At 44.2% G+C, this 21,380-nt stretch overlaps 2 protein-coding genes across 3 annotated transcripts in view; both read left to right on the top strand.

The window, feature by feature from the left end:
- The window catches only part of LOC146182109 (uncharacterized), a 234,307-nt gene extending 216,539 nt beyond the window's left edge, over nucleotides 1–17,768 (top strand). Inside the window, exons 3-4 of the mRNA XM_084577118.1 lie at nucleotides 14,571–14,828; nucleotides 17,436–17,768. Coding sequence (XP_084433244.1) covers nucleotides 14,571–14,828; nucleotides 17,436–17,601 — 424 coding nt within the window. The 3' untranslated portion in view covers nucleotides 17,602–17,768. The remainder of the gene's footprint in view (nucleotides 1–14,570; nucleotides 14,829–17,435) is intronic.
- LOC146182108 (latrophilin Cirl-like) overlaps nucleotides 1–21,380 on the top strand; it is a 450,055-nt gene that overhangs the window by 150,612 nt on the left and 278,063 nt on the right. The window contains exon 2 of one of the 2 annotated variants that reach the window (XM_084577114.1): nucleotides 7,689–7,746. The exons of the other annotated variant lie outside the window; for it this stretch is intronic. The gene's annotated coding sequence lies outside the window, so the exon portion shown is untranslated. The remainder of the gene's footprint in view (nucleotides 1–7,688; nucleotides 7,747–21,380) is intronic. 2 annotated transcript variants of the gene reach the window in all.

Raw genomic sequence — 21,380 nt, 5'->3', positions numbered from 1 at the left:
GAAAGCAGATCATCCCCGCTGCTAAAAGCCACAAAGGAACGACCGAAACGACATGTCATGGCTTGGTAATGCACGTACAGTCAGCCGAAGCACACACAAACGGATTGGTGCAAGCGAATGTGCTTTGGAAGCGGGGCCTTGCACAGCCGAAACGCAGACATCATGTGCAAATGTTGACAGGGGGGTTCACAGCGCGCTACGCAATCTTCCTTCCGCCACATCGGCCCGTGGTCCATCCAACAACTCAAGTCGCCGCTTCGCCTACGCGATCTTTCGGCAACGCTCCGAGCTTTCGCTTCAGAGGGCGGCGGCACCACCCAGAGTGCGAGTGCTGGCGCGTCGTTCGTTTGTCAACGCTCGCCGCCGCGGGGACGTTCCTCGCCACCATCAAACTCCATTCGCCATAGCTGGCTGCCTCCGAACCGTCATCTCCTGGCTGGCGAAAGAGACCTTTTTTTTTTTCTCTCTCTGCTTTCTTTCTCTCACTCGTTACTTCTTTTTTCCTCTCTTCCCCTGTCTTTTCTGTTCCTTCGTTCGTCGTGTCTCAGAACCCGGGCACGCAGTGAGCTCAGCGATGCGCGTGGCAACTGGCGGGCCGAGTTGTCCATCGCTTGCGTTCGCCCATCTACTACACATGGTTGGCTGGTCGCGGCCCGAAGCGGAGAAAGAACATCGACGGTGCTGCCTCGCGTGGCCAAACTCGGCTGCGGCGGCAATGGTGGCGGCGAAAGTCAATTGGATTGACTCTCGGCGCTGGTCTTGCTTTCTCGCGAAAGGGCGTACGGTGTTTGTGGGAGCCCCACGCGAAAGCACCCTTCAATACGCCACAATCTCGATGGGCTAAGAAGAGTAGCACCGCGATAGGTAATTACGATCGTCTGCGAGAACTAACGCAGTGATTGCCTGGCGCGGACAGCTTGTGTGATTGTTATTGCCGCCGTTAGACCTGCTCTCCGACAATAACCATAATCTTTGGAAGGGTATGCCTTCCTGCAAGCTGCTCCTGCAGAAAACTGCTCGTCTACCTAACCTATGGCACTCACGCACACCAGATGTCCTGTAGATACAAAGTTAGAGATATTGCGCAGGTTTTCGGGGACGTTGTCCTGTGGGCTATTAATAGCCCTGAGAGAAATTGATTTCAACTTGAGCACTTTCTTTGTTCAAGTTGAAATTAAAAATTTTTCTTCTTAATTTGTGATTTCTTTATTTACCCTTTGTGTCGCGGAATTCATAAGTGTTTTTGTACTTTTTTCTGTATTCTGTTTTTGGATCTAAATCTGTTGGCAATGCACTCTTCACTATGTATTTCGTTATTTATTTTCAGTGTTGCTTCATAAATTTCCTTATAATAATATTATTCTTTATGTTGCCTATCAAAATCTATTACCATGGGAGGTCCCACCTGCGGTCTTGTACCATGGGACCTCTCGCTGTATATTATTGCATCTTATTTTTTTTTTTTATGCAAAAATAAACTTTCAACTTCAACTTCATGCTCGAAAGGAGAGATGTTCGCTTCGCAATTCAAGCGAGAGAGTGCCGAGATCTGCTGGAAGGTGAAAGCTGACAGGTCACATGTCCGTGCAATGATTGGTCGTCCCGTTGTGTGATGTCACGATATCACATGACATTTCCGAATGGCAGACGCTGCCAATTCGGTCTTCTTCTTTGAGAAGGAAGGGTGAGATCGGAATGCAGCCATCCAGGCATACCTCAACAAAATCTCGCATGCTCACTCGAGATCGCTCACAGATTTTTTGGTCAACCTCACTCAAACTCAGGCTCACACTCGCTTGGATTCATCGCACTCATGAAATCACTGAATAAAGCCACTGGTTGCGATTCATAATTCTCTTCGACTCACGACTCGTCAGGACTCGCTCACTCACTGGGAATCACAGCTCGCCCGGAATCACGCAGTTCGACTCATGACTCACTTCGATTCGCGACTCACTTCCACTCACGACTCATTTGGGATCACTCACTCATTTTGACTCATGCCTCACCTGAAGTCAGTCGCTCATTTTGACTCAGGACTCATCTGGACTTGCTCATTTCGGCTCAAGAGTCATTTGGACTCATTGACTCGCTGAAGTTAGCAGTTTCTTTGGCCCGTTTAGGTAGTTAGCTTCGTTTCATGTACTTCGGTTCGGTTGATTTTTCTTTTTTTTTATGCGAGTGATCGCCACAGGTGGTTTTTGGTTTTTAAGTACCCCTAAATTTTAATCTTATAGGTTACCAGCAGGCATAAACAATAGCCTGAAAGGGCTTGACTAGGCTCCGATTCACCTTAAATTTTGTATCAGTGACAACATTCATCATGTGCAAAATGCACAAAATACGTCAGGAAGAACAGGCAGGACGAAGTTCCCCAGAATTATCTCTTCCAGTCACCGAGAAAGGTTACCAAGCCACCGGTGCCTGCAAGCATTCTTTGTCGCGGCAGGGAATCTTTCCTCTCCTCCGCTGTCAGTCAATGTTGAAAACTTGCGCACACCGCCGTTACGAAAACGGAGATCGCGACCTGAGGCTATGAGCGAGCTCATGAATGAGATCACGATCGTAACGTGAGTCTGGACTCACAACTCAGACCATAATCTGAACGTGAGTCCGGACTCACTCACGACTTCGATCATGATCTCAATGTGAGAGTTAATGCGAGTAATTCCGCCGACCAGTCCCTCCAGGGCACTTGGATTCCGAATTAGAGACGCTGCCCCAAGACTGTGCGGGCACTTTAGTATGGCTTGGTTAAATCTGGACTTTATAATTGGCTGGCACTACCGCCTCGCGCTTCGCCTTTGACATGGGAGAGCGAGATCGGAATGCAACCCGGGCTCCAAGACCCTTCAATCCCAATTTAGACACTATGCCCCTAGACCACCCAGGCACATTTGTGCGTCTTTAATAAAGAGGAGCTTTATGTCTATATCGGGCAGTCATTTATATACTCTGTTGACTTACTGATGTTCGCTAACGAGTATACGTATGTGCTACAGAATACGAGCACTAATTAGAACATTATTGATATACAAGTTGATCGAATATTTAGAGGAATCCCCCAAGGCGGAGTAAATTTGTAATAAGGGAGTAATTACTCATTGACATTCACCCAATCGCAGCCATGCATACGGCTACAGAGGAAAGCTATACAGCTTCCTCAGCAACTTCGTAGTTCGTCCTGATCCGGGAATCGAACCCGGGATCACCGCCTTTCCGGGGCAGTCGCTCTACCGACTGAGCGAACCAGGACGGTCAGCAGATCAGACGGTAGGGCGAGAGCGAATTGATCTATATCTCGAAATGGGAAAGGTGTTGATCGAATATTCAGGGGAATCCCCCAAGGTGGAGCAAATTTGTAATAAGGTAGTAATTACTCATTGGCATCCACCCAAGCACAGCCATACGGCGACAATGGAAAGCTAACAGCTTCCTCAGAAAGATTTCCTTTATAACCGTATGGCCGCGCTTGGGTGGATGCCAATGAGTAATTACTCCCTTATTATTGATATACGACTAACAGAGTGCATATTCATGAACCAGGATCTGGAAGAGGAGCTGGCAGACGGGAGCTACTAAGACTGTATAGCATCATTCCCCTCAATTTCGGTTCCATTTTTCAACAATGTGAGCTGCATCTCTTAAGGTTTGTCTTAGTTTTTCACTTGGGAAGAGCAGTGGAACACTAAGGAAATTAGGCACAGAAGACACTGCAGCGCGAGCGAGGGAGAACACCAATTAAATTTGTGGTAATTTCTAATGTAATGAATTGCTTTTCTGGTCTATTATTCTAGAAATGCAATGCATTACTTTAATTAGTAATTTTGCAGCAAAAAATAATTACAAGGGTTCAACGCTGCTGAACCAAATATTGAGCGAAAGCATTAGCTGCGGGTGACCGAGCGTTCTTCTTCTTCTCTTTTTCTTCTTCCTCAGCCCACATATAAAGCCCCGCTTTAACCAACCCATATGAACGTGCCTTAGTGGCCTAATAGGGGTAACGTGAATGACAGGGTCCTAGCAGGCTGATTCTGACATAACCGTCCCATGTGAAACTAGAGACCCAAGTTGGCAGCTCCTGCCAGCCCAAGTGGGGTGTGACGTCACAGCGTCATGAGGGTAAGACGTGGCTACCGGCCGCGTTACGCTGAAGGCTCTAAACCTAAAGTAGTATCGCTTTCGCAATAAAATGTAATTCTGCTTGGAACTACTTTTATTGAAATTCATTACTCCTCTTTGCATAGGCAAAACTATACGTACAATATGTTGGACGTCGCGAAAGCTTCAGTTATGTCAAGTCAAATAATGTAACCATTGACACAACTCTAACATAGTAACTAGTTGAAGTTTTCTTTACAGACGAGTTAAAATGAGTAGAGGCGGGTGAGAATGATATGTGCCTTTTACTTCCCAGCCTTGGTGTCTTGGTCTCTGCGTATTAGCTGGCGCGGAAAAAGCTGCTCAATGCCAACCTACGACTACCAGCAGCAAGTGATGAAGGTTCCCTTCTGTGACATGACGGTGACAACGCGGAGTATCCGGAGGCGGCAGAGTTTAAATCTATAATGAATTTATTTAACACCACTGCAGCTCCTTTTCTGGCAGGAGCACGAAGGGATACACGAATCGGAAACACTCCAAGGCAACATGCTCGCACTTGTAAAGGAAAAAGGAAGTTTACTAAGTTATTTAGAAGAGGAAGTCCTTTACACAGTTTCACAACACTCTACGTCCCCTATAATATGCGATATAATTTGACCGTTTCTGTGATTTAACAGACAGCAAACACTAGACCGTTTTCAATTAAGAGATTTTGACGAATATCGCCTCGCTGATTGCAGTAAATGTATCGTAAGCAGATTGAAATGGAATTCAAAGTAGAACGTCATGAATGAGGGAGCACACGCCTTTAATGGGAGAAATCCCGTTGCGACTGCTATTAGGCGAAGAGAACGAATGAGTGTTACTATTTCCTTTCTGCAAGCAATTGACAGTGAAATAAATGCTCTTTACACTCCTGCCCTTCTTTTTTAAACTTCTTTATACTCAAGCAGCGTCACAGCCGGCGACGCCTCCCGGGTTGAATTCAATGCGCTGTCACCGAGAGGACTCGAAAACACATGCCACCCTTCCTCTCCGGCTCCACGTACTTGTCATTCCCGTTTTTCCATTGTTCTTTCGGGTTCGATCTGCTGCTCGATCCCGGCATCTTGGGACGCAGCCGGTACGAGCCCAAGGAGGCGAGCAAAGATGTCTCTCTTGTCTCAACTTTCTTTTTTTTTTTTTTCTTTGTCCTCTTTCTCTACACGTTTCTCTTTTGCTCGCGGCCGCTGTTCTCCGAGGAGCGCTGTCCGTCCCTTGTACCAAGTTTGGCGCTGGCGTAGGATGCCTGCTCTAGGAATGCAAGCCCAACGCCGCCAGCCATCGGCCCGAGACGAGGGCGACACGGAATGTCACGGTCATCGCTTTCCAGTTCGCGCGACGGCACCCGGCGCCGCGCGGACGGTTGAGACGACTCAAAGCGAACGCTCACTTCCCGGCTGGCGAACTGCGCTTCTTCGCTCCTTCTCTCTTTTTTTTTTTTTTTCTTTGTTCATCCACTGCCTCGCGTGCGCATTGCTCTGACTTTCGAACGGCGTACGCTTCTTTCACTCTATTTCGCGCTCAGGCCGAAAGAAAGGAAATAAAGTGAGCCCGATAGAAAGTACAGACGAAAGGGAGACGAACGGAAAACGCTTCCAACATCATTTGTGATAGTTTTCTTGCCTCTCTTTTTAAATTTACTCTTCTTTGTTTGCTGTTGTTGCTGCTGCTGATGTAGCTCGCTTTCCCTACGTATTACTGCAATTGAAAGTCTCCATTGCCGTCTCGACTTGACTGCCATTTTTGTGAGGAAGTTCGTTCACCACTTAAACAAAATCTGGTGATTGTACCTCCGCGGGTTGTCAATATGAAACGCGTAACTGTTCGATCACATTCGCTGTGGTCCACCGAAGCGTTCTTTATTGAACGATACCTATTAATGGGTTCACCGTTGGTGACAACCGGAGCCTGCCCTGAACACACCGACATACGTTTCGCAAGTGTTTAAAATAATAACCTATCGATTCTTAATATACTACGTAGAGACATTCAGGACGGCTTTGATGTGACAACGCGAAAACATTACTGTACTACAGCCCATTTTAGTTATCGCGTCTCCGCCTTTGAATAGGCAGTATACGAGAATTGCAGCAGCAGAAAAATATGTGCTGTGCGACGTCAGCGCACGTTAAAGATCCCCAGGGGGTCGAAATTACTCCGTAGCTCTCCAGTACGGCTCCTCTTTATCTCTTTCCACTTTCACTCCCACATTCCTCCCTTCCCTTACGGCCCGGTTCAGGTGTCCACAGAAAACAAGTGAGACAGTTACCGCGCCTTTCCCTTCCTATAAATCAATCAATCCCACGGCCTGCCTCATTTTTCGGTCGAAGCGCCTCGTTGCTGTCTGAGCACTTGCGGGAACGCCCGCCCGAAGACGAAGTCGATGTGGATAGTCTGCTTATTTCCATGTGTCCGTGCTTACATAAAAGTGAAAGCGACAGAAGCGCATCGCATTTTGTAGCTCATGACGATAATGTGATGCGATAATATGATGGCGCTTACATGTAGCACATTATTTCCTTTCTTCGTGCTTAAATGAACTAGTAAAGTTGTCGTTCAAAAACTCAACCGATATATCTTGGCAGACAGAGATATGCAAAAAGGCGCGGGAAACAGAGAACAATTTAAACACACTCATCCGCATGGCCCATAGTCGGTCACAGAGGCAGCCAGCCGAAGGACACGCATTACAATACATCTAAAAATCGAAGCTCTTTATCACTGAAAGAAATCTATGCGGCAGTGACACACAAGTTCATTTCTCCTAAATGAAAGGTGCTTCATTACTGCAAGTATTTACTCATCATTATGCCGACAAGGACTTGTAACAGCGGTAGAAACAAGCTGAAATCTGGGCGAACAGCAGTGGCCTGGCATTCGTTTGACGTCAGAGCAGCCTTGTACTCGTTTACTGATAAAGAACTTTTATATTGGCATGAGACCTAGTACAAGTGCTTTTAATGATTCTCGGTGCGACCTTAAAAGCGTTCGGAGCGTCTGCGTTTGTTTAACCTGTTGTCTGTAGATTTCTGTACTTTTGCACGTATGAAAAAGTTAGTAGACCGTTTGCTTTTCTGGTGTGTTATTTGCTGTCCACGTGTTTTTGACCAGTCTTTCCATCACGTGAGCATTCTCAGTAGTCGCTGACTATAGCTGCACTCGTTAAACCATTAGAGTCACGCAGAAATAACCCAAGAGATGGAGCATTTCAGATAATCTAGAGTATCGATTCTTTGCCGCATTGAAACTGGCTTTATGGAAAGACAGTATCGGACGCTTTATACGATAGGGACCATTACTATTATCATTATCATAATACACACTTTGTTCTCAGGGATAACTTATTGGAGAACTGCTTTCTATGGCACACGAAGAGATCGAAGATTAGGCTTTTTTTTTTTTTTTGTCTCAAAATAAGGCATCGATTTTTAGAATGCTTTTTTTACAATGCCATAACAATGCCAATACTGCGCATAAGAATTTTACATCGATCGCTGCTTGATGCCATCTAGTTTCCAATTATCATTTCGTCTGTTTCCCAGGTGCTGCAACAACTAGCGGAATTTCTTCTCGTGTCTGCTCGCCTCTTCTGTCTCTCAGGTGCGCGCTTTTTTTATTCAGAGTCATTGAACTGAATGAATTACGGCAGAGTTACTTAGGAGCTTTATAAAGTGCATCTTACTCTCCAGCGTGCTTTTCACAAGCATAGCAGAACGACTCAGATCGTCGTTTATTCGGAGCGCATATTCGCGGACCCATGTCACCTAAACGTCAGCGTTGGCTTTGTGGTTTACGTAACGCAAAAATTAACGCCATTACGCGCACGTGTTGTCATCTCAAAATTGTGACGTCACCGTTAGTTAAATTAATAATTAGGTATGTTTAATTGCAATTTTGCTTCCCATTTGGCATCCATCTGCTAGTCAAAAAGGAGACATGGGAATTCGAGCCGACATTTGTACCTCTGATTGTATGCCATTAATTGTAAGTTTACGTGTCCACAGCTGAAAGGCCTTCCATTCCCCAAAATTCAACTTAAGTGAAAAATATTTTTTTTTAATATGGAATGAAAAGGCATCGGCTCATGTAAAGCGCACATAGAATTCGGTGAAGACCAACTCCATAAGCAGAGAATCAACCCTGTGTCATCACGTTCACTTCTTTATGGTCCAACGTTGAAATCTGATAATGACGTCCAAATCAAGTGGGTTTGGGCAATATATGCAACTAATCGCATCACTTCCATACGAGAATAACTACGTTTCGCCTAACGAAATCGCTCTTTTTCTCTAGTCACCTACTAACACAGCATGTCCCTTGAAGCCCAATTCATTTTAGAGATTTGCAGGTTTTCAGCCGGGCACCTGTCTTAAAGGCCAGCACATAACACATGACGTCTTGGAGTTTGTGGAGTCACCGTAATACCTAATAGCAGGGATGAATATTTGAAGATGTCTATAAGAGATATTCGAGAGTTTTGAGGCGAAAGCCTTTATAGGCGCATGGTGCGTAGGCAAAAAGTGATGGCCGGACGTGACCGCCGGACGCACCATCAGGAAATGTCCACCGTATGAAGACAGATTAGACAAGGAAGGATGATTGATAGTAATGTGGTTAATAGAAGTTTGAATAGAAATTGGTAAAGGTTATAATGACTGCAAATGACTTGTAGTGACCCATATGTCTGATGACGACTTATAACGACTACAACTGAATCACTTAAAATCTTAGTAATATGTAGTAATGACTAAAATGACCTACTAACTGTAATGACTACTAGTGAATTGTATTGACCAGAATGTCTAGCGCTGACTTGTAACCACTGCAATTGATTAGAAAAGACTAAAAATGCTTAGTAATAAGTAGCATTCACTAAAATGACTACCTATTGACTTGTAATGACCAATATCTTTAACGACAACTTGTAACGACTACAATTGACTAAAAAATTCTAAAATGCTTAGTAATAAATGGTAATGACTAAAATGACTGCTAATGACTTGTTAACGACGACTATTGATTAGAAAGTACTAAATACAGTTAGTAATAAGTAGCAATAACTAAAATGACAACTAATGACTGGTAATGATCAATATGTCTAACGACGACTTGTACGACTACAATTGATTAGCAATGACTGCTAATGACTACTACTATGTTTACAACTAGTCTTTCGCCATTCATCTCTTAAGAAATATCTAAGAGACGCTGCAATTTTTTTCTGCTTGAACGAACAACGCCCTTGTAGAACGTTTATGTGGTGAATTTGTGGTATCCCGTAATTACCGTAAAATATACTCGACAACGAATTATTGTGAAATGAAAGGAGGAAAATGATAAGAAAAACGTATTGCAAGTACTATAAATTTAATTCTTTGTGTAGGAAGAGCGCTCTACTGCATCAAAATATATTGAAAAGAAATTAATATTCATACTACTTCTCCATTATTTGGAGTTTATGAAAAAAAATTGAAAGTATCATTTTTTTCTTTCACTACTGCACCTAATTCACTGAGCTGAATTACTAAATTTTATAACACGGCTGAGACGATCGCAATTTGTATGGTTGTCATCTCCCTCATCATCATCGGCGGGACCATACCCACTGCAGAGCGAAGGCCTCTCCCATTTTCCTCCAACTAACCCGGTCCTGTGTTAGCTGCATCTAGTTGGCTTTGCGAACTTCTTAACCTAATCCGCCCACCTGACTTTCTGCCGCCCCCTGCTACACTTTCCTTGCCTTCGAATCCAATTGGTTACCCTCAGCGACCGTGTTAAGTGCCCTTAAAAGCACTCGTTCACTTCAGGCTTTTTTGATTAGGTTTTACTTTCCCTTTACCATCACCTGAAGTGGATGAAGCCTTTGCTCTTTCTGCTAAATATGGCCTGGGTTAAGTCTACTGGCCCTGCTGTTATCAACATAAGAGATATAGAGGTGCTCATGGAAGGGTCTCTTAAGCTTTACGCTACTCGAGTTTATCTTCGTTTTGGTGCAAACTATTAACCATTATGAAAGGGTTTTGATGTTTTCGCTATCTCCAAAAGTATTCGAACATACTCTCTCTTTTTCGAATTCAAAATCTCAAAAACGCAATCGCTAGCAGCAGTATCACTGCGGGTAAGATAAGACAGAATCGAACGGTGCCGTCAGGCATAAAGATAGTTAACATAGTAATTACACCAAGAGGTGATTATTTCTAAAATCTTAGATTTGCTCAAAGTGTTTAACTACGTTACACGTGTAGTTACGTTGGCAAAATGAACACATAGTTGGAATTCATGAAGTTCTCATTACATTGATAAATGACACTTAGGACAGCATACACATCATAAGAAAATAAAGTCTGCGATGTTAGGGTAAAACATATTTATGCACAACCATGCTTCCATTTCGAAACTCACTTTGTTCACGGTATATATTAATGAAGTTTTAAATATTCCGCTCACTGCCACTATCGCCTTACACCCAGAGACAAAAATATCCTTTTTTCGCAATGCATTAACTCTTTCTAGTATATTCAAATCGGGTTTACTGCTCCACCCTTATCGGAGAAGCTATGGATTGACCTTGCGTATTTCGAAATCAATGAGCTTCATTCGCTTTCGCCGTTTCGACATCAGCACAGTGGTACAATCTTCCTACTCCATTAGCACACGCGTTAAGACACCGCCGTCATGAATTTCAAGAGAAAAAAAAATATTATTGCTTGAGCCATCAGTATTGCCGCCTTCCGACGTTTCGTTTCCTGCGCGGGTATAGCTCACGGCTTCTGAAACGGGCGTTACCTAACAAAACGAATTCAGTAGAGGATCATTAGACGTTGGTAACTGTCGATCGGCTCGAAGTCGACCTTTGGACTACATTCATCCTTGCTGTGCTGCTTATACGCAGCTATACCGGGTAATTTTGAACTGTATACGTACATTTTTTTTTTTTTTTCAGTATGGCATCGGTACGTAAGTTTGCCGCCCCGACGTATCTATCGCAAGTTCTAAAACAAAATCTGAAACCGTTATGCAAATTTCATCGGGTATGCAAGTTTTGTTTTCACATTCGAAAGCTTAAGATCGCGCGAAACCACTTGCACTCCTTATATGTGATATTTTATAGCTCAGGGGTGAACGTTTAAGAGAACTTCTTGTTGGGCTAGTTGGTGTCTATTCATTAAAAGGTAAAGGCGCCAAAACAACACGCACACACACAAGAAAAGAAGAACGGGACAGAGCGCCACTCACAACTGATTTATTGTGCAGGAAAAAGTACATATATATCACTGCCGGCACATGCGCAAGGAACCCATTCAGCATCATGTCATATAAGATAAGCTATGTTCAAAAAACGCTTTCTCTGCATTGTATAGATTGATTGACGTGTCACTGACACACAAATTGCCTTTCTTTCCGATACAAAATGCTTCAATTAGCTCTCTGCCCATCGTATTGCCACTCCTTGCAAGAATCCGCGCATCAGAAAAACATGGTTCACAGGTTCCTGAAGGGCAGGATCTGATGTGTGAGTGGCGCGCTGTCCCGTTCTTCTTTTCTTGTGTGTGTGCGTGTTGTTTTGGCGCCTTTAACTTATAATGGTGAACGTTTAGTTTGATATTGAAGCTCGCCTGACCACTCGCGCAGCTATACAAGATGTTCGAGTGCATTCGAATAAGTAATCTTTATTCCCTTTTGTTTCTTTTTGCTTTTTTATGCTTCCCACTCGTGTTATGACTGCGGCTGCGTGGCTGTTTCTAAGTAGCCTATTTTTTGTATATTACATACATTGCTCAGTAAACAATGAGCTCGAGCTCATAGTTTCTCATCGTTACTACAGTGGGTGCTTTTCCCGACAGTCGCTGAGAAGAGTAAACAAAGCTCCAGCGCCTGGTGCGCGTCAGTGATCCGTGCACGAAACGAGCAACAACGGCAGCCACGGCCTGGAGCACACGATGTTCGGGAAAGTTTCCGGCACTTCTGGGGCAGGTTCGAAATGTAGGCGTCGTAGACAGAAAGAGGAAGTAAGAGACCAAGAGGCGCCTTCAGCAGAGAGAGCCATCGGTGCTCGCATAGGGCCAGCGGGTGTGCGAACAAGCGAGGCTCGGTGCCACGCGCGCGCGGCCAACAAAAGTGAAAGTGTCACCAACTGCTCTCATCTGCATTCGTCGCCGTAAGCGTCCATCCGTGGCGCTACTGTCGAATTTCTTTGTTCTCTTCAACTTTGTCTGTAGGCAGACACGATTTTTTTCTGCACGTATTTCTCTCTTTTTCTGTAGCTCGCTCGTAGTCGTCTTTCTTTCTTTCTTTCTTTCTTTCTTTCTTTCTTTCTTTCTTGCTTGCTTGCTTGCTTGCTTGCTTGCTTGCTTGCTTGCTTGCTTGCTTGCTTGCTTGCTTGCTTGCTTGCTTGCTTGCTTTTTTATGGCTGTATTTTTCTTACTTTTTCTTAGAGCTCTTCTTTGCCTTCCTTCCTAATGTATTTTTTAAACCTGTCATTTCTTTATCTACCCGCCCTTATCTTCATTTCATTTTTCTTTTAAGGAATTTCCATTGAGTTCCGTTGTTCTTTCTCTCGCTCGAAAACACAGGCATAGGTATGTTTGTTGTATTTTTCCTTCGATCAGTTCTCCGCGTCACTTACTCCACACTGGGCTCTTCAATGCGTGTCTTTTTCGCGTCTTTGTTCGCACATTTCTTTTTTTTTTTTTTTTTTTTTTTTTTTTGCCTCGACTCTTGTCCAACGGGACGGCGTCAAGCTTGTTTAAAAACCTGGCTCCGCTCTCCTCGCGTCCTACTGTTCAGTCTCAGTGGGTCTCCAAAGCACGCGTTCGACGGCAATCGCTGCTTCACCATCGCGGTGTCTTCGCGTGTCTCCCTGCAAGCCGTGTTGTTCAAGCAGCGGCCGAGACGAGTGGTAAGTCATTCTGCTTCTTAAATTATGATATATCGCTGCCTGCTGCAGTGGCTAACCATTTTCCAATTGTAACCTTGTTTAACCGATGGCGAGGATGGCGACCGGCAGTGTTGCAGTTATTCGCGCTTTTAACTCTGGCAAGCAACAGTGCACAGGAGCGTAGCGGTCTCTTCATGGGCAGGACATTTCTGAGCGCTTCTTGTTTACTGGTGTACTCTAGTGTCGCGCACCACCTTACTGACTGAGTGCGTACCTATAGCTGCTCTCAGTTACACATGAAAGAGTTCATCTGCGCCCATGTCTGTCGCCAGTTAATTTTTGTCTTTGCCTCCACCTGGAAAATCCAATACCAGCCCTTTCATACGCATGCCTTGTGGATGTATGGCCGTCATCTATATTTACTTCAGGCACTCGTGGAAATGTTTTTTGAGGCGACAGCCTTAGATATCTCATCGTCAGAAAAAATGTAACAGTGGCAATGACGTCTACAAAAAGTAGCTATGGAGACCTCAGATGGTTAAGAAGCACTGTGACGTCATCCAGAGACTAATCACTAACCAGCGTTAAATCTGAAACAGCCTCATACCCCATCAAAAAGTGTTGGTGTCCTCTCCTATATTGCTATAGAAGATGCCTACCGTTCCAGCCGGTGTTTTGCCGCAGAATTAGAGAGTTAATTCTTCCCGAAATATCGGCTGGGAAGGAAGAAGTGCCAAAATTCTATCGTCCATTTCGAAAATTTCAAAAAATTTCGAAGATTTCAATCTCTTGGCCATTTCCCAAAATGGTTGATTGAACCGAATCATTCTTCCAATGCTTTCTCATTCACGGCACGTAAACAATCTTAAATGACGTCCGTAGCTATGTATTTAATTACGATAATAATAAGCTGTTATAAATGAAAGTCCTGGTAACAGTCTCACACAGTGTGGGTGTCTGAAGTGCGCTTTTATTTAATTACGATAATAATAAGCTGTTATAAATGAAAGTCCTGGTAACAGTCTCACACAGAGTGGATGTCTGAAGTGCGATTTTATTTAATTACGATAATAATAAGCTGTTATAAATTAAAGTCCTGGTAACAGTCTCACACAGCGTGGATGTCTGAAGTGCGATTTTATTTAATTACGATAATAATAAGCTGTTATAAATTAAAGTCCTGGTAACAGTCTCACACAGCGTGGATGTCTGAAGTGTGCTTTAGGGTGGCGCAGTGGTTACGGCGCTCGACTACTGTGCCCAAGGACACGGGATCGAATCCACGCCTCGGCGGCTGCTTTTCGATGGAGGCGAAGAGCTAGGCGCCCTTGTGCTGTGCGATGTCAGTGCACGTTAAAGAACCCCAGGTGGTCGAAATTTCCGGAGTTCTCCACAACGGCGTCTCTCATAGCCTGAGTTGCTTTGGGACGTTAAACTCCAAAAGCAAACCAAACCGAAGTGCGCTTTAAAAGAATCTAATAGAGACGGGATACAGAGAGACGCCTTGTACATGCAGTACAGCTTTGGGCATCATTTTCTTCTGCAGACGCCACGTCCCCTCGCCGGTCGGCATGCGACGAGCAGGGCATCGGGATAGGCGGCGGCTGCCGCCTCCATTGTGCCTCGCCGTCATAGTCTTGGGCTTCCTCACAGAGTGCGCGAACGGGGGCAAGATGCTGAAGATAATCGCCGCGGCAGCCCTTATGGGAGGCAACCGGCACATGATGCTGCCCATGCCCATTCCCATCCCCTACCATGAGACCAAGCACTGTCCATACCACGTGCCCGTGCCGGTGCATTACCCGTAAGTCAACTATCTTCTTTAGCCGATTTCGAGACGGTATAGTGTACCGTGCACGCAGCAGTCGCTATTGTGTTGGCAGAGACATCTTTTATTGGTTGCCCTACTGAAAAACCAAACGTTTTACGTGGCAATAACCTCATAAACTCTCATCTTTCTTCTTCTTCTTTATTCAATACTGCGAACCTTGTACAGGTCCAAGCAGGGCGGAAACATGGCAAAAAAACAATAATAACAAAAGTAATAAACATCAAAGTGTGGAGAAAGGCAATAATGAATCATTCCAGTCGGTTACTGTGCGAAGAAAAAATGAAAACTTGAAACTCTCATCTAATCGCATAGACTCTCATACGGTGCACATCATTATCATAAAATATCGTACATTATTTATGATAATGTACAAGGAACTATGAGAGCTTATGCAATTATATGCGACTTGTATGTGATTTATGGGAATTGAGTGAGATTGTGTGAGAAAATGTGAGGTTATTGCCTCATACAATTTTTCCAGTCGGAGGGGGGGGGGGGGATTGGGTAAGAGGATTGCAGCGCGGCAGAAGCAAGTCAATGGCAGGAACCCGGAACCAGCGTTCGTGTTCTTGTTCCTTATTGTTCTGAGTCCCTATCATTGTATCTTGTCCCTGTCACGCTGCACATACCTTATAACTCATGATATAGCACTTCCCTAATGACAGAACGGTCACGTGATCATGCTGATAGTACAGATGCAAGTCAGTAGCTTTTCAAACTACTTTGAATACCCCGCCGGCTCACTTTATAAAAAACCTGCGGAGCGTGATGTGCTTGGGTTAATTATTGAACCCTCGTGTGTGGATTGAGCTGTTTTTTCATGGCCAGTTCCCCCTTCAGTTCAGCTTATTAATTTAAACATCCCCCACGGGGACACTACATAAATGTATGCTTTTTGTACAGATGATGTAAAGACAGTGGTCAATAATTATTGAGAGAAAGGTCGGTCATAATTTGCAAACACGATAATGTGCAGGTATAGTAGCAGCGATTTCGTAAGGAAGGTCGCTCCAGTGTGGCCGTTCTGAAGAAGTCTGAAATAGTGAAAGTGATGGTCAATGAGCGTAGGTGCACAGCTTGAAGTGAATCGCTGGTGCGATGAAATATGTCTACGGGTGTTGTGATGTATGATGGTTGAGTAAGAGATGAAAAAAAGAAAACCAAATACAGTAAAAGGATGGCGATGGTCGCTTAAAAGCGTTGATAATTCTGATTTTGTTTTTATAAATAAACCGTTATCGGCATAGGAGTGTGAGGCACAAATAATTCTAGCAGCACGGTTTTGAAACGATTATAATGCGTCAATGAGAAATACTTGATGCGGATTCCACACGGGTGACGCATGTTTCGGCCTAACGTGTAATTTACAACCTAATAATTTTGCATGGGCTGTATGAGTTCTGCAGATTCTTTTTCAGAAAACCTACTGTTTTAGCTGCCGAGATAACATTAGTGGCATGCGCGCTGTAAGGCAAATCGTAATATGTGGTTACACATAGGTAATAATCAAATTGTACTAGATTATAGTTCTAGGGGCGTGCCACCAATCTTTTAAAGAAAAAAGAGAACGATGGTGAGAAAATGTCATAAATTTCTATTTGGTGCCGTTAATTAACAGATTGCTGCACCTTTATGAAACACTGATAAGATCGTTCTGCCGAGCATTTTGGTCACAGGAGGTTTTTACTGTGTGGTAAAGGACGCAGTCGTTAAACACGGGTGTATTACAAGAGGTATATCGGCATATGGTAAAAACACCAGCAGACCAAGGAGAGATTATTATGGCATGTCAGTAAACACTAGGAGGGTGTTAAATAAACAGTTGTTGACTAAAATCTTTTGTGTGCCATTACACCAGAGTTCTTGTGTCCAGATGGGAATATTCAGCATTGGAAGTTTCAGTAGCAAGCTCTAGTTATATGTTCTGCCGAAGTATTTTCATGTTTTTGTTTGTTTGTTTTTGCCGCGTTCATTTTTCAAGTTATCTAGCGTAGAACGGAGAAAGGAGATAGCTATGCAGAACGAAGGAGCACTGAACGAGGGTGAGGGGGAGCCCCAGTCCGCAAGCTGAGCCAACGTTCCGACAAGTGGACTTGTCTTCGTCTAAAATAGTTTCAATATAGTGTCTATATAGGGTCAATATAGGGTCAATATAGTGTACATCGTAACAAAAAAAAAAGAAGGTTGGGAGTCACCTACCCCCCCGCAGACACGCTGCAGCCAATCTTCCTTCAAGGCTGGTTCATAACGATCACGTGCTATGAAGAACTGGCTCTCGGAAAGTTTTCGTCTTTACTCTTCATAAAACTACTGCTTTAGCGTTATACATACCCACATATACGTTGTTTCGAAGCAGCAACTGCTTTATTCGACATACTTTGCCAGAAATTCACAACGTGTACAAATTAAGTATACAGAGGTAAACAAAAGTCGAGTAGCATTATGCATCATGTTCTAGTCGCGACCTTTCATGCACGTGACATCTCAGTAAAGATGCGGCGACGCACCAGTGACGCACTGTGCACGATTTTTGTTTTCTTCGTGTGTGTGTTCTAAGTGAATTCGTTTTCCTACTTGCAGCGTTCACCACCACGGACACAGCACGAGTCATCACTCGCACCTGGGTCACATCACGTCGACCGTAGCCCACGGACATCATGGTCACGGTCACGGTCACCACGGACACGGTCATTACGGTCACTATGGTCACGGCCATTATGGCCACGGCTACGGACACTACGGCTGAACAGAAAGGATACAGATTAGGAAAGGATGTTAGTTTATTAAATATATATGCGTGAAAAGTGACGCAATGCATTTTATTTTGTAAAGCTTCATCTATTTTAAAATGTACATAATGGCGTTGAAATTTGTCATAAGCGGTCCTGGGTAGTCTGCCGTAATCCTCCTCATATAAAACAGTATAAAAACACTGTTTGTTTATTGAAACAAAACAATCAGTTGAGCTTTTTTGCATTGGACAGAAGTGTTAACTGAGTAGTCACTTCTGGAATGCTGATGTTCCTGATGCCATTACTGCATTGTCCTATACATTTGATTGTCAAGAAGACAAGAATATGCTCTTCTTGGCAACACTGAACGAACGGCCCATAAAAGAGCTGAATTTTTCTAGGCGACATTTCGATTAGAGGACTTTTTTTCGCTTGAGCAAGCCCAAACTGCCGAAATTCGACGTTATGTGACAAGTGATTAACACTGGCGATGCTTATTATTACGGGAGAACTAACTGGTCACGACATTTAGTGATAGTGATCATTTTCTTTTAATAAAAACTCAAACGTATTACTAGGATCACATATATCTTTTCTGTCCAAAGACATTCCAAATTTGTGAGTTTTGTTGTTGAACTTAATCATTGCCTGGTCTCTGAAACTAATAACTATCACCTCTATTACTGGTTTCGGGAAATATCGAGTGCTGTAAATTGCTCATTGACGCTTGCGAGCACTAAACTTAAGCATTTTCCCGGTCCTTAAACTGCGTGTTGCATCCATACAATCAATTCGGTTCATGTAAAAGAAGTTGCAACAGAAATTCCAGCCTTAATAACGCCATCTCATATTTTACGACGGGAACCATTCGGCCAACAAACCGTCGACCTTCTCTTCATTAGGCTTTGGAGCTACAGAATTATGATAAGTACAACGGCACTGCGTACAAAGAGACAGAGACGAATATCATCATAGTGTTCCCTTCTCGTCCTTGTCTTTTTGTGCCAAGTACCTTCGTACTTACTATGATATACCAACTCTGCTAACAACGCACTCTCTTAAGCCACATAACTGTTACTGCAAAAATGGAGCACAGTTATTCTTCAGGCACTTTGTTATAGGTGCCGATGCGAAAGGCCGATACCAAATGTGTCAGTGAACACATTTAAAAACGCAGTAGCAACGGCCAATTCGCTTCGAAGCTACAGGTCTTGCTTCGAATCGCGCCGCCAAGCTGGCAAAACTAGCCTACTTAAGGCCAAAACGCGCTAAATTGGGAAGAACGCTAGAGTACATAGAGGTCGATTTAAAATTGCCTTCGGCGCTTGAGCATCGTGAAACGTGCTATTCTTTAATTTACGCTATCCTTTGCGTAAATCTTTGGTCATCTGATGAGAAGAGACGAGTCGCTGGAGAAAGATTTGATGTTGGAAAACGTTGAGGGTCACCGGAGAAGGGGTAGGCAGCGAACGCGGTGGTTAGATGGCATCCTCGAGGCACTGCAGATGAAGTTATGTGATGTTAAGAAGATAGTGAGAGACCGGAAAGTGTGGCGTGACATGGTCAATAGGGTCACGAAGAGTCGGACGCGACTGAACGACTGAACTGAACTGAACTTGCGTAAGCCTGCATACCCCCGCCGCGGCGTATTCTATAGTATATAGTTAGGGCGCACGACTGCTGTGCCCAAGGATGCGGGACCGAATCCCGGCCACGGCGGCCGCTTTTCAGTGGAGACGAAATGCTAGGCGCTCGTGTGCTGTGCGATGTCAGTGCACGGTAAAGAACCCCAGGTGGTCGACATTTCTGGAGCTCTTCACTACAGCTTCTCTATTAGCCTGAGTCGCTTTGGGACGTTGAACCCCAAAAACCAAACCATCCAGCCTGCATACATTATGCTAAATCTGCCTAATATCACTGAAGAGAGATGATTGCCGTTGGTGGTACCGGTGTTTTTTTGGTCTCTTGAAAGTTACTTTGGACCTATTGGTTGATATTTATGATTCGTTTTGTTGATGCTAAGATTCAATTACCACTCTGACAGTATTGTAAATAAATAAATAAATGATGCTCTTTCCTCCGGCTGGTTGAATCCTTGCAAAAAAGAAACACCACTGATGGCCCATTGAATGTTTTCTCACCAACTTCGGTTTGACACAGCTGCCCTTTGGGTAGCTCCGACAAGAGGGCATAGTGCTCGCAGACAGTAGAACTCAACCTATATGAAGCGTCATCGCAATGTTCTGAACAGTCTAATGGTTTTCATAGCCCTAGACTGGAGCAGAAACTTCCGACAGTCAGCGATGCAACAGTAGCCCCATTGAATTTCCCTTTGCATATGATCCTACTTTACTTTCGGCGAAGGACTTGGCCGACAAACAAGCCACTTAAACAAAAATAAAATGCTTTAAAGTATCTACCATAGCAAAAACTTCGATTGGCTTTCAGAAAAAAAGCCCAAGAACAAGCGTTTTAGGGCTGGTTGTCGTTTTCTTGACTTTCGCAGGTTTTCTACCTCGCTTACGAAACATCAGCAGCACCAAGATGCTCTTATAGAGCTTCTATTTCGCCATGCATAATCACGCGATCGCACCTGGTTAATACCATTTGGCACCGGAAACATCATCTGCAGAGTGGTGTCCCGTAAGACTGGCCTCACCTGAACGATGTTACCTACGAACGGAATCGCTCTGCTGCATACATGCGGTCAATAAATGCGGTCTGTTTATATCCGCGTGCCAATCAATGCGCTCTTCCTTGTAGGCGTGTGCAGAGATTTCCAGCTTATGATTCAGCCTTTTAACGATATAAGTAATGAAGCTGGTAATGACATTCTCAAGTGTGTTCAACCGAAACGGCGGGGCTTTTCCCATAACATTCATTTCCTTCGAGATGCTGAAGCTAAGGGTTGCTGTACCACACTCCTTTTTTTTTTTCTCAACCGTTTCAACGCCATTATTTATGACAACACCGTTAGGGGCGTGACATCAACCGTGTCGTCATAAGGGGACCCTGATAGGCCAGCAATGGCGTTTATTTCAATATAACAGAAAATCATCTGTGTGGCTCTACTTCTTCACGTTAGCTTAGCTAATGACACATGTCGTCATTTATATCAATGCACTGATGCCAGCAGAAAGAAAGACAAATGCTGTGTTGTAACGTGTCCCACCAGTAGTTACTGTTAACGCCGTTGGCGTCGCCATGAGACTGGAATTAATGTATTGCATGTATAGTACAGTTTACGTCCTGACTTTCTCATCCCCAGGCTCCCGCATGTCCGGTGTCCCCTGCCCGCTCAGTATTACCCGTGCACGTGCTCTGGTGGATATGTGAATAGGTATTCAGCTCTACGCGTGTGCATATCCTGTCGAGAAATGCGCGTGCACCAGCGCCGTATCTCTAAATCGGCCAGAGTTCCTGCTGTAGCCAGTTTCGAAATGCATGGCCTTCAATGGAGGTGAACCTACTCCTCTACTTAGAGGCCTAGATGGCAGCAAAGAAAAAGCGTGAGCCCCTACGGGCAGGAGCTTGTTTACGACAAGAGCAAAAAAAAAAAAAAATGAGAAGGGCTCAACGCTGCTGAACCAAATATGGAGCGAAAGCATTAGCTGCGGGTGACCGAGCGTTCTTCTTCTTGTTGTTCGTCTTCTTCTTCGCCTTCTTCTTTTTTTTTTCTTCTTTTTTTCTTCATCTTCTTCTTCGTCCTCTTCTTCTCCTTCTTCTTCTTCGCGGCTGTTCAAGGTCATTCGTGACTGCGGCCATGGACTAAGCGACGATCCAAGACCTGGCC

This window comes from Amblyomma maculatum, chromosome 8 (assembly GCF_055883805.1).
Source record: "Amblyomma maculatum isolate TAMU_Amacu chromosome 8, ASM5588380v1, whole genome shotgun sequence".
NCBI classification, from domain to species: domain Eukaryota; kingdom Metazoa; phylum Arthropoda; class Arachnida; order Ixodida; family Ixodidae; genus Amblyomma; species Amblyomma maculatum.
Note: the sequence above shows the minus strand (reverse complement) of the source record. Positions and strands in the feature narration are given on the sequence as shown.